Source organism: Electrona antarctica, assembly GCF_951216825.1.
Source record: "Electrona antarctica genome assembly, chromosome: 23".
Taxonomy (NCBI): Eukaryota; Metazoa; Chordata; class Actinopteri; order Myctophiformes; family Myctophidae; genus Electrona; species Electrona antarctica.
The window spans coordinates 6,506,699-6,521,116 of NC_136804.1; the positions used below are offsets into that span (position 1 = coordinate 6,506,699).

General features: G+C 42.7%; 1 protein-coding gene across 1 annotated transcript; it reads right to left on the reverse strand.

Moving 5' to 3' along the window:
- Positions 1-1,749: 1,749 nt before the first annotated feature.
- On the reverse strand, positions 1,750-13,807 carry LOC306916293 (uncharacterized protein; the record flags this gene model as incomplete). The annotated part of the gene is made up of 4 exons (XM_079494127.1): positions 13,660-13,807; positions 3,799-4,003; positions 1,915-3,588; positions 1,750-1,766 (listed from the first exon to the last, which is right to left on the reverse strand). Exons 2-4 carry the CDS (start codon positions 3,941-3,943, stop codon positions 1,750-1,752), a joined length of 1,836 nt encoding a protein of 611 aa, XP_079350253.1. The 5' UTR covers positions 3,944-4,003; positions 13,660-13,807.
- Positions 13,808-14,418: the final 611 nt, after the last annotated feature.

Below are 14,418 nucleotides of genomic sequence, written 5' to 3' on the forward strand. Positions count from 1 at the left end.
ACTAAAGATCAGGAGAATGGAGGCCTCTATTGACAGGATTGATTGATTTAATAGTTTATTAGACATGAATGTAAAACAGCAACAGAGTTCAGTCAAACACTGATTCCAAAAGGGAGAACACAAAAACAAAGTCCTGGAGGTCTTGTTTCCATTCAGGCCCTATGCAATCAATTCATAATAGCAGAACAACAAAAATCTCACTTTGTGTGAAGTGAGGGGCGCTCTTATCACATCATACATCACATTCCATGCTCAGCCAATCAAATCATCACAAATGTAATTCCGGCCAATCACTTTTTTCACTTTTTCTGCCCTCACTTTTTATCCTCAATATGTACATCAACCAATCAAATCATCGCTATGGGATGATGATCAGCCAATCAAATCATCGTGTTTGTGTTCACACAAAGACAAAGCCCAATAGGAGGAGCTAGCGCCCCTCAACAATAATTCAATATCATCAAAAACAACAAAATATATCATTACAGGAAATAATAAAACACTAAATGTACAGAGTGGGAGAAAGTTAGGAGGGGGCGTGGTCACCTGTTTAAAGGAGAAGTGATCATTTCCTCTCCATTGGGCCTGCTGAAAGGTGGACTTTCAGGCCTGTTTCAAAAGATGTAAGTGATCTGCATTTTTTGAGGGAAGGGGTCAGGGCATTCCATGCCTGGGTGGCCGTGCTGTAGAATTTAGCCATATTTGTTTTGAAATATAGGAGCAGTATAATAATCCATAATATTGTCCTTGTCTATCGACCTCCCTACGGACATACAGCCGTTTCATTTGATCCTCCCAGTGAGCTCATTTTTCATTCAGTCAAGTTTTGTTTATTCTCGAAATTACACTGAGTAATCAAACTAATTTTCAGTGTCGTCCAGTAATACAATATCATATAGAAAAAAACATCACAATACATCAGAAGATCAGGAAAAGAAAAACAAACACAACATGTGAATTATATAGGTTTACAAATAAAAAGCTAAGACAAATTTCAAAACGATCTAAAAACAGTTACATATTGTGGGGATCTGTATGCTCACCAAGGTTTTAAAACGACTTAACACTTTTATGCCAGCATTTTCCCATTGAACTCTTATTTTGAAAAGCCACATTTCCAGACTACCGGTACTGAACATGAACTAGGAAGTCAAACGGGTGGGTGATTATGGCCACGATGATTTTAATGCTGCGATCCTGTATTATTGAGAGCACCAGCAGCAACCAGATGCTAACATAAGTAGCATTATGGCTTGATCGATCTAAAGCGCTATAAAAGCGCTGAGGGTTTTATTAAATAATGAGCTTTAATTGACGTAGATCTCAGCCAATGGCGTTCTAAGTGTTAAGGGTACCAATGTCAGTTCCAATGTCGTTTGCAGGTCATTCCATGTATTAGGGCCACAGAAGCCAAAAGCAAGTTTAGAGCTAACTTTTGGTACCTTGAATTTGGGGAAACTACTTGACCGGGTGTAGTTCAGAAAAGATGAGATGTATTTAGGACAATCTCCAAGCATGGCTTTATACAAGAACAGGTGACAATGCAGTTTTCGTCTCTCTGTCAGGGAGGACCAAGTGGGTGCTGCTGCATGTCTATAGATTATGTCGCCATAATCCAAGACAGACAGGAACACATAGTGGAAACCCCCATGTTGCACTCACCCCATGGTGTGAGTGCAATGGTGTCTTAGCAATTAAGTGACCAGAGTTATTTAAACTTAGGTCACACCGTTCAAAGTGGACATATTTTTATTGTCCTGTGAGAACTGAGGACAAGAAGGTGGTAACGAAGATTACTTGAATCCTTGAAACTCTTGTCACAATGTTTACATTGGAAAGGTTTTTCTCCAGTGTTGACACAAAGGTGTGTTTTCAGGGAAGATGAGACAGTAAAACTCTTGTCACAATGTTTACATTGGAAAGGTTTTTCTCCAGTGTGGACACGAAGGTGTGTTTTCAGGGAAGATGATGCAGTAAAACTCTTGTCACAATGTTTACATTGGAAAGGTTTTTCTCCAGTGTGGACATACTGGTGTGTCTTCAGGGAACGTGACTCACTGAAACTCTTGTCACAATGTTTACATTGGAAAGGTTTTTCTCCAGTGTGGACATGAATGTGTGTCTTCAGGTGAGATGACCTACAGAAACTCTTGTCACAATGTTTACATTGGAAAGGTTTTTCTCCAGTATGGACACGAAGGTGTGTCTTTAGGGCACTTGAATGACTGAAACTCTTGTCACAATGTTTACATTGGAAAGGTTTTTCTCCAGTGTGGTCACGAAGGTGTGTCTTCAGGAGAGATGAGATTCTGAAACTCTTGTCACAATGTTTACAATGGAATGGTTTTTCTCCAGTGTGGACACGAATGTGTGACTTCAGATTACCTAACTCACTGAAACTCTTGTCACAATGTTTACATTGGAAAGGTTTTTTTCCAGTGTGGACACTCTGGTGTGTTTTCAGGGAAGATAATGCAGTAAAAATCTTGTTACAATGTTTACATTGGAAAGGTTTTTCTCCAGTATGGAATATACGGTGGTGTGTTTTCAGGTGACAAGACTGACTGAAACTCTTGTCACAATGTTTACAGTGAAAAGGTTTAACTCCTGTGTGGAAACTCTGGTGTGTTTTCAGGCCAGATGTGCATGTAAAACTCTTGTCACAATGTTTACATTGGAAAGGTTTTTGTCCAGTGTGGACATGCTGGTGTTTCTTCAGTTCATCTGACTGACTGAAACTCTTGTCACAATGTTTACAGTGAAAAGGTTTAACTCCTGTGTGGACACTCTGGTGTTTTTTCAGGTTACCTGCCAAACTGGACCTCTTGTCACAATGTTTACATTGGAAAGGTTTTTCTCCAGTGTGGACACGAAGGTGTGTCTTCAGGATAGATGAGTCTCTGAAAAACTTGTCACAATGTTTACATTGGAAAGGTTTTTCTCCAGTGTGGACATACTGGTGTTTCTTCAGGGAACTTGATTCACTAAAACTCTTGTCACAATGTTTACATTGGAAAGGTTTTTCTCCAGTATGGACACGAAGGTGTGTCTTTAGGGCACTTGACTGACTGAAACTCTTGTCACAATGTTTACATTGGAAAGGTTTTTCTCCAGTGTGGACACGAAGGTGTTGCTTTAGGTTACCTGACTGACTGAAACTCTTGTCACAATGTTCACAGTTAAAAGATTTTTCTCCAGTGTGGACATGCTGGTGTTTCTTCAGGGAACCTGAGTCACTGAAAGTCTTGTCACGCCGTTCGTCATCATCGTCTCCACTGGTCTCCTCCCAATCATCACTGTCTTCAGTGACTTCTGTGTCAGATTCAAGTTCAACTTCAATCTCAGAGCAGTGGGAAGATATGTGTTCTTCTTCATCATCATAATTTTCTTCTTCACCTTTCACTGCTAGTAATGTCAACGTTGACCCAACAGGTTCCTCTGGTCTTTGAAGTAGTTCCTCCTGTTCCTTTTTAAGCTCCTCCTGTTCCTCTTTAATGTGTGGAGGCTCTGGTTCCTCCTGGAGCAGACGGGGGCTCCTCTCCTGTTCAGGAGAAACCTCCTCTTTACACACAACCATGTGCAGGACGTCTAGGAGCAGAAACATAACATGATGGTCAACACTGGATTCCTAAAATGTAAATCCATTCTTCTTCCATGTTCCATGTACAAAATGAGCTATTACCTACCAAGATAAGATTGACTAAACCGTTACTAACTACAGGTTATTACTGTTCTGAAAGATTTTAGCAAAATACATTGTTTCTTCAGGAACAATATTTTCTTTCACATGAAACTTACTGAGGTGTGGCTGGTCTTCAGCTTCCTGTTTAATAGAAACGTCTTCAGCTTCCTGTTTAATAGAAACGTCTTCAGCTTCCTGTTTAATAGAAACGTCCCTGGCTGAGTCTGGAGAGTTCATCTTCACCTGGGAGTGATGCATCATGGGTATTGTAGTTATTATGAGTCTGGAGAGTTCGTCTTCACCTGCAGTCTGGACTCCGGTCTGAAATCAAGTGAATAAGGAAGGACTTTAATAACTGGAGACCTATAGTCCGGCAGCCAGGGGTGGGGAGTGGGAAATGTGTTTTTATTGGCCTAAAATATTGCCTATATACTTAAATTAATGAGTCCACTTGCTGACCGGCTGTCGGTATTGAGCAATTTATTTTATAAGGTCTTATATGTGACCATACGATTACCTATATACGGCAAGATGTCAACATTTCATTATGCTTTAACGCTTAGGCCGCCAGCATTTGATAACTTGTGATATAATTCACGCCAGCATTTTTCCCTGTTTAACTCTTATTTTGAAGAGCAAAAAACCCAGACCGGAAGTTATGATCTTATGTTAGGGTGTGTGACGATGCATCATCATTCCATGTTTACCGCGGGTGCTGCTAAAACATAATGGAGGCGCATCACAGCGCCGGCTCTGGGCCGTGGAATAAACCTTGTTTGGACCAAAAATGCCATCTGGGACAAGGAATAGGAGATACAGGCGATTGAAAGAAACAGAATCAAACCTTGGCCCTGCCCTAGCCTAACTGGGTGGACCCGAGGCTCGGCCAGACCCTAACAATTACCATAATGTTAACACTAACACCGCTCCCCTGGTGTCCATGTGAAATTACTGCAGGCAGCCAGGCAATATCTGTGAATAAGCGCCAACTACTTCCGGCCCACACAGCCCAATACAACGAGAGGAGGAGCAACAAGTTTTACGAGCAGCAGCAGACATGTCTTAGTTTTCACCACAAGCGGTAATATGGCTTGCGCGATGCGATCAGAAATCACTATTTAGATCTGAACGTTGGGCGGATTGGACTAAAACAACTTTGGACTATTTTTCGGAGAAAACAAGCAGCAAAGAAACGACAATGAGCAACGCGATGCTGACGCGAGTAGCATTATGACTTGATCAATCAAAAGCACTATAAAAGACCAATTGCCGTTGATCTACGGCAATGGCGGAATAAATTCCAAGCATTAGTTTTGCACAAAAAAATGGCCATAGCCGTCATCATAAATGTGATGAGGTCAGCACATGTTGGGCAAGTGGATATTGCCGTTTTTAGCCCAAGGAGTGTTTTTGTGGATGGAATGGATTCAATCCTTGCCTTATAGCGTGTGAAAACGTGTACGTCACCAAGAGGGGGCATTCAATTCTAGCCCACATCACTCAGAATAGAGTGACGGTGGTATGTTTTTGTAAATATTGAGCTCGTTCTTGGCGACAACATAGTGAACCAACACCAGGATGGATAGAAAGAACGTCGGGCCCAAATACATTACAAGGACAAGGAAAATGTTGTGAACAAACACGGCTGTGCTTAGATACTTTGTTGGAACGTTATGTCTCTGCGCCCGTGCGCCGTACAGCCGAGATCCAAGCCATTCTACGTCTTTTTGTAAACTCGTCAATCTGGGTTCCTTGATGCTGTCTCCATGCTGGAAAGCTGAACATCTAATTCCGTTTTCTGGCTCATTTCCTCGACCTGCTGTGGCACTTATTTACTGAGCAAGTCTGCACCATTGTGAGGTCTAAAAAGGTCTAAAAAAAGAACATATACAAGCACACGGATATTCGCTCAATGTAAACAAAGCAGACAAGCCAGCAAGTATGGCGGCCACTACCATGTGACACATATGTTGACGCCCCCTCCAGGAGTTTTGGTACACCCTATATAGGTTGTTAATGGTATGGTCACATATATGCTCCTATAAAAAAAAATATTGCTCATTACCGTCAGCCGGTCAGCAAGTCGACTCATGAATGTATGTAGACAATAGACAATATTTTAGGCAAAACAATAAATCAAAAATAAAAGCATATATAAATGTGTGTGTGTGTTTGTGTGTGTGTGTGTGTGTGTGTGCGTGTGTGTGTGTGTGTGTGTGTTAAGTATATTATTTTGAAGCATTCCATGTAACAATGATGCTCCTTGTTTTGTCTTGTGTTTTGTTATGAACACCCTCTTTTGCCGCTCCCTAAAAGCTCAGTGAGATGTTTAGTTCAGATCCAGCCCAGATGAGTGAAAAAGCGCCACCCTTTGGTCAACAAGAAAAGTACAACAAATGAATCTATTTGGAAGCACTTTGGTTTCAAGGAGTGTGGTGAGGAACAACAAACCAATACCGCGTTAAGATGTGTTACAATGGTGTGTGTTAGGGTTACATTTCAATGGTGTGTGTTAGGGTTACATTTCAATGGTGTGTGTTAGGGTTACATTTCAATGGTGTGTGCACCACAACACAATAGGGCAGTAACCAAAGTCGACTTCATTGTCACAAGTCAACTCGCACCAGAATAAGTCAAACAAATAATTCAACGAGAGCCAACAGCAATTAAGAAATGTGAATCCCAAATCGCCCCCCCCCCCCACCAAAAAGTTACCATAGTATTACTGCTGCTACTATTAACTACTGCTTGTTTAGGATCATTTATAACGAACTGATTGATAGATTGATGTATTTATTAACAGTTTGCAGAATTACAGTACATTTCAAGTACAACTCAATACAAAAACTGTTGACTGTGGACGACACCAGAAAGCATTACTTGTTTACAATCGGGTCCACCCTTTTCAATTCATCAGAACATGTAGAGACGTACAGAGATACACTTCTATAATAGTAACCAAAAACAGGAAATCATCATGTTGAGATGTATTAAAAATGATCATTAATTGTCTGTGTATATAAAAAAATCATTGTCACTGTATGTATATTTATATATGCTTTTATACTGAAACCGGATGCCGGATGTGTCAATTGGGTTGACGTGTATATAATGAGTAAAATAAACACTCGCTTCTCTCAGCCATGGTCTAAGGAAGCAAACCCACATCTGCTCTGAGTCTCCTTATTATCCCTCCGTAATGCTTTGTTCAACAGGTCATGGAGCCCAGTGGTAGAGGCAACAACCAATGGAACCGTATTCGCTTTGACGGAGATGAAAGGAACTTTGAATTATGGTTGGTAAAATTTCTCGGTTACCTCCGGCTGAAAGGGCTGAAAGACCCCATACTGTACGAGCCCGATATCGACGACGAAGACATACTCGATGGAGATGAGGCCGCAGTAAGAGACGCAGCAGCCGAGGTAAAAGCCGCTGAGGACGCCGAGAAAAATGAAAATGCTTACGCTGAATTGGTTCAAGTGCTCGATGATACGAGTTTGTCGTTAGTTATGCGTGAGGCAGCGGATGACGGAAGAAAGGCGTTACAGATTCTGAAAGATCACTATGCGGGCAAGGGGAAACCGAGGGTGATCAGTTTGTACACAGAGCTGACGTCGCTCCGGAAAACTGCAGATGAAACAATGACAGCATATATTATACGAGCAGAAACAGCTATCACGGCACTGAGAAATGCGGAAGAGACTTTGAGTGATGGCTTGCTAACAGCAATGGTTCTGAAGGGGCTGCCAGAATCTTATAAGCCATTTTCCATCCACATCGCACAAAGTGATGACAGGATCACCTTCGCCGACTTTAAGTCCAAACTGAGGAGTTACGAGATCACTGAAAGGTTCAGTAGCAGTTCCGGGGATGACAGCGTGATGAGACTAAGAAGCAAGGACAACGACGTGAGACTGTCCTGTTATAACTGCGGCCAGAGAGGGCACAAATCGTTTGAGTGCGGAGATGCTGCTGGTCAGAAAGAACAGAGACAGTGGTGCAGTCTTTGCAGAAGTCCAACACATAATGACACCAACTGCAGACGAAGAAGACGGAAAGACAACGTCAATGTGACGCAGGATGAAGAGGAGCACACGTTCGCCTTCAAGGTGGGCCAGGTGAACCGCGACTCGGACGGCGCCGGGAGACCGAAGCAGAGACTTTGTCGGAGTAATACTCTGAGCAGAGGGCTGATGGTCGACACCGGGGCTACGTCACATATTGTGACCGACGTGAAGAAGTTCCGAAACTTCGATGAGAATTTCGAGCCACGGAGGAATGTTCTGGAGATGGCTGATGGAGTGAGGGCCTCTGGCGTAGCGCTGAAGAGAGGTACTGCAGTGTTTTACCTGAGAGATACCAAGGGTCGAGAGGTGGAAACGATGCTGAAGGGGGCGCTGTATGTTCCATCCTTTCCCCAAGACATTTTCTCAGTCAACGCAGCAACATCAAATGGAGCCACATTCATCTTCAAAGAGGGACAGAACAAGTTCATCCAGAGAGACGGCACGACATTCGACATTAAGGTACATGACAGGTTGTTTTATGTAAACACCGTTGATGAGAGTATTGATGTTGATGAATGTAATGGATGCTATGACATCAAGACGTGGCATGAGATTCTGGGACATTGCAACTATGAAGATGTGTTAAAACTGCAGAATGTAACTGATGGTATGGAAATTAAAGGCAAGGTTGATATTTCCAAGTTGTCATGTGATGTGTGTATAGAAGGTAAAAAGAGCTAAAGCAGCATTAGAACTTGTACACACTGATTTATCTGGACCAATTGATCTAACGGCTAAAGACGGATTCAAATATGCTTTAGCATTTACTGACGACTATTCAGGAGCTACTTTTGTTTATTTCTTGAAATCTAAGAGTGACACAGTCCAAGCTACAGTACATTGCCGATGTTTCACCTTATGGGAAAATTAAGTGTATTCGTTCGGATAATGGTACTGAGTATACTTCTGGTCACTTTCAGGCATTGTTAAGCGGAAAGTCCATTAGACATGAGACCTCAGCTCCATACTCACCCCATCAGAATGGGACAGCTGAAAGAAATTGGCGAACGCTGTTTGAGATGGCCAGATGTATGCTGATTGAGTGCAAATTACCAAGGGAATTGTGGACATATGCGGTAATGACGGCTGCTGTTATTCGAAATAGATGTTTCAATAAGCGTGTAGGACAGACCCCATATTACATGCTGACAGGAAAGAGGCCAAACCTTTCAAGAATGAGAACTTTTGGGTTCCCATGCTATGCATATAAACAAAATAAGAAAAAGTTGGATTCACGATGTGAAAAAGGGATATTTGTGGGATATGATAAGAATAGCCCAGCCTATTTAGTGTTTTGTCCCGACACTGGGAAGGTCACTAAGCACAGATTGGTAAAGTTCATTCAAAGGAATGTCATTGAGATTCAGACCCAAACAGAGTGGGATGATGATTGCAGTGGGGGAAGGACTGTAAACCACCTCCCTGAAGATAGGGAAACTAACGAGACACAAGAACAAGAGGTGGTTGTTGAAATGAGTGATTTGGCAAATGTTCAGGCAGGTGAAGATGGCCAAACCAGTGAGATACAGGAACAAGAAGCAGGGGCGATGGATGATTTGGTCAGTGCTCAGGCAGGTGACAGTGGCCAGAGTGCAACATATCCCAGAAGAAAAGTGAAACCACCTCAGTATTTGGAGGATTATGAGTGTCAAGTAAAATCTGATGACCTAGATGACATAACCTTTGATTATTGTTATAGAGTCATTTGTGATGTGCCACACACAGTAAAGCAGGCAATGGAATCACCTGACTCTAAGTTATGGGCAAGAGCTATGGATGAGGAAATTGAATCACTAAAGGAAAATGACACGTTTACCCTGACTAAACTGCCAGAAGGCAAAGAAATAGTGGGGGGTAGATGGGTGTATGCTTTAAAAACAAATGCAGATGAATCTAAACAATTCAAGGCACGTTATGTAGCCAAAGGTTTCAATCAAAAACCAGGTGTGGATTATGAAGAGACTTTTTCACCAACGGCAAACCAGACTAGTGTGAGGGTATTGATGCAAAAGGCAGTACAAGAGAATATGATCTTACACCAAATGGACGTCAAAACGGCCTATTTGCATGCACCAATAGATTTTGAGATTTACATGAGACAACCAGAGGGATATGAAGTTACATCTGAGAATGGGGACATGCTGGTGTGTAAACTAAATAAATCTTTGTATGGTTTAAAACAATCATGGAGAAATTGGAACAAGATGTTGCATGATTTTTTAACTAAAAATCAATTTATTCAGAACCCAGTTGATTATTGTGTTTACACAAGGGAAATGAAGGATCAAAAGGTATTCATTTTATTTTGGGTCGATGATATAATAATTGCAGCAAGTGATGACAATGTGATGATTGATGTCAAAGAAATGCTTACAGCAAAATTCAGAATGAAAGACTTAGGCAAATTGAAACATTTCATTGGTATTGATTTTGAACAAGGTGAACATTATGTGACTATGTCACAAAGGAAATATGTTGACAAAATATTGACTAGATTTGACATGCAGGACTGCAAGCCAAGAACAACACCCTGTGAGGCAAAATTGAACTACACTGACAGCAGTGAGTCATTGGGGGATGTGAGAAAGTACAGGGAAGTTGTGGGTAGTCTAATATACTTGACTACTTGTACCAGGCCAGATCTGAGTTTTGTAGTGGGAAAACTTTCACAATATTTTTCTAAACCAACAGAAGAGCAGTGGATCACAGTGAAACATGTGCTGAGATATCTGAAGGGAACCAGGGAAAAATCCTTATGCTATAGAAAATGTGAGGAACTAGGCTTGATAGCATATAGTGATGCAAACTGGGCAGAGGATGCAAGTGACAGACGTAGCACTAGTGCAGTGGTTCTCAACCTGTGGTACGCGTACCACCGGCGGTACTTGAGCCCCCCCAGGTGGTACGCGGAACAATTCCCAAAAATGGAAATTTAATAAACTGTACAAATGGACTACTACCCCGTGCTGACCTCCGCGGGGACCCCCCTTATCCGCGGACCCCCACACAGACTCCCGCAGAGTTCGGCGCGGACCCCCGCGGAGATCGGCGCGGACCCCCGCGGAGTTCGGCGCGGGGGTCCGCGATAGTCTGCGTGGGGGTCCGCGATGGTCTGCGTGGGGGTCCGCGCCTCCGCGGTAGTCTGTGTGGTCTGTGCGGTAGCATCAGATGCCATCATCCATGCATCACAACCAAAACAAACTCTGAGGACTAGCTTTTGACGGTTGCCACATTTCGTGACTGAGAGAGAAACAAGCAACCAGGTCAATGAAAATGTTAACAAGTCAGAAAATAAGTTTAAAATTAGCAACTATAGTGCTGACTGTCAAACATCATTGTCCAATGTTGTTTTAGAGCAGTGGTTCTCAAACATTTTCATCTCAGAGACCACCAATATTTTAAAGAAACTTTACAGATAAACAAGTCCAAAGTAGCTTATAATGACTAGACTTGGCAACACTGTGAACAGTTCCACAAACTCACAATATGAAATATAAGGTATTAATAGGCTAGTTGTATTGTTAATATCCATAATTAGGGCACCTTCATGATCTCTAATGGGCCACCTGGCCTGAGAAACGCATTCTCAAGGACTTACTTCTGGTCATTGTAGCGCACACATTTTGAATGACTTTGGCAGACTTTAAATGAGGCATTTTAATCACGATTAATCGCGATTAACTCCAGGATTGCAGTGAGATTAATCGCGATTACAAAAATGTATCTATGCCCACCACTAATAGGCCTCCCCAGTGCCTCCCCAGTGTCTTCCCAGTGCCTCCTCAGTGCCTCCCCAGTGTCTTCCCAGTGCCTCCCCAGGCAGTGTCTTCCCAGTGTCTTCCCAGTGCCTCCCCAGGCAGTGTCTTCCCAGTGCCTCCCCAGGCAGTGTCTTCCCAGTGTCTCCCCAGTGCCTACCCAGTGCCTCCCCAGTGCCTCCCCAGTGCCACCCCAGTGTCTGCCCAGTGCCTCCCCAGTGCCTCCCCAGTGTCCCCCTGAGTGCCTCCCCAGTGCCTCCCCAGTGTCTTCCCAGTGTCTTCCCAGTGCCTCCCCAGGCAGTGTCTTCCCAGTGTCTTCCCAGTGCCTTCCCAGTGCCCCCCCAGTGTCTCCCCAGTGCCTCCCCAGTGTCTCCCCAGTGCCTTCCCAGTGCCTCCCCAGTGCCTCCCCAGTGTCTTCCCCGTGCCTCCCCAGGCAGTGTCTTCCCAGGGTCTTCCCAGTGCCTCCACAGTGCCTCCCCAGTGCCTCCCCAGTGTCTCCCCAGTGTCTTAATGAATTAATCAAATTAATTAATTAATACAAAAATTCCCCCGTGCCCAGCTCCATGCCAAAGCTTTTTCCTGCAGGAAACACTGATATAGGTACCCGAAATCCATCATAAACCCGCCAAAAAAGCATCAATAACCGCTAAGTCCCGCGCGCGCGTGCACGTTTGGCGGTGGTGGTACTTGGAGTGACAAATAAAACCTGAGGTGGTACTTGGTGTAAAAAGGTTGAGAACCACTGCACTAGTGGTTATTGTGTCAGCCTAAACCCAGAGGGCCCTTTGATTTCATGGAGGTCTAAAAAGCAATACACCGTAGCACTTTCAACTTGTGAAGCTGAGTACATGGCTTTAGCGGCAACTCTACAAGAGTGTTTGTATTTGATTCAATTGTTACAATGTATTGATGAATTTCATTACATGCAGCCAAAGATTTACGAGGACAATCAAGGTACAATAGCGTTAGCTAAAAATCCTGTACAGAGACAGAGGTCAAAACATATTGACATAAGATACCACTTTGTAAGATCAACTGTCAATGATGGTAAAGTGATTCTCGAGTATTGTCCAACTGAACAAATGGTTGCCGATGTTATGACAAAACCAGCCAGGCTGTGTCAATTGAGACATTTTGAGGGTTTCATGTTTGGAGAATAACACACAGTCCAAAGTTTTTTTTTCAAGGGTTCTTTGTTTTTTGTTTGGTTATTTATCTTTATGTTTACCAATTCACGATCAAGTGGGGGTGTTGAGATGTATTAAAAATGATCATTAATTGTCTGTGTATATAAATATATCATTGTCACTGTATGTATATTTATATATGCTTTTATACTGAAACCGGATGCCGGATGTGTCAATTGGGTTGACGTGTATATAATGAGTAAAATAAACACTCGCTTCTCTCAGCCATGGTATAAGGAAGCAAACCCACATCTGCTCTCTGAGTCTCCTTATTATCCCTCCGTAATGCTTCCGGCTAGCTTTGGTTGTTGTTGAATCTGACGCGACACGCTAGCTTTGTTCAACACATCATAAAAGGAGGTAAAAAGGGGAAAACATCTAGGGCTCCATCTTGCGCCACCCTTAACCCTAAATTTTTTACTATTTTGAAAAACATTTTAAAATAGCTAAACTAGCCGATCTACATCGAGACATTGTGAGCTTGTAGATCGGCTATTTGAACTATTTTAAAAGGTAGTAAGATATACCCCATAGTGAGGGGGAAATTAAGGGGTCCAGTTTCGAATTGCAGCCGTCCGTAGGTGGCCTTAAAACAAGTTACAATAGTATTACTGCTGCTAGTATTAACTACTGCTGGTTTATAACAAGTTACAATATTATTACTGCTGCTAGTATTAACTACTGCTCGTTTATAACAAGTTACAATAGTATTACTGCTGCTAGTATGAACTACTGCTCGTTTATAACAAGTTACAATATTATTACTGCTGCTAGTATTAACTACTGCTCGTTTATAACAAGTTACAATATTATTACTGCTGCTAGTATTAACTACTGCTTGTTTAGGATCATTTATAACTAACAAGCGGATATGAGAGAAATGCTCGTCGTGTTGTTCCATGTTAAAAGATGAGTCAATAATATAAAAGATAAATGTAGTAAAAACAAGGTGAATCAGTTCATCTTACCTGCTGTGTTTCAGGGTTGAGCTGCTTAACGACCACACTGTTTTCAAACTAGCACAACAATATACTTCCCAACAACAGTATCTGTCAATCAAACAACATGGATGGCTAATTTAGTGATTTATATCAAGTGTATTATTCAGAGAGGGTGGATTTCACTCCTACCTCGCAAAGAAACAACATTGTGAACTAAAATGGCCGCCCCCACCAATGCGGTCACCATCTGCACAGAACAGAAACAATGGATAATACCACAGTGCCCTCTGGTGGCACCAGTCCTTCTTCTTCTTCTTTTAGGGTTTCCGGCAGTGTAGACGCTACTAGGCGTATTACTGCCCTCCACAGTTCGGTGCTCTATATCCTCTTATAGCCACTGTAAAGATAGAATAATTCCCCTCTTTGTACACCATAAAGTGACGTGCCCCCATTCCCTCATTATTCTTCCCTTTATTGCCTTTCACCCGGGCCCAGTTGCCTGGGTAGGGCGAATCCTTCCCTCAGGGTGTTGTCCAGTTCTTCTCCAGTTACATCCATCACATTCAGGAACCTCCTGGCTGCGTCTAGCACCATCTTGATTCTCTCAGACTTTGTTTTGATCTCCGCTGCACAGTTAATGACCATCGCCACGAATGCTAAGAATTGTCTCTTGTCCATGAATAGCACGTTCTTATCTGCCGACCTTTCTGTGTCCTCCCCTTCTGGATGTGCTGGTTGTGCTGTCACTCTCTCGTTCACTCTCTTAACCGCTTCCGCGTACGACAT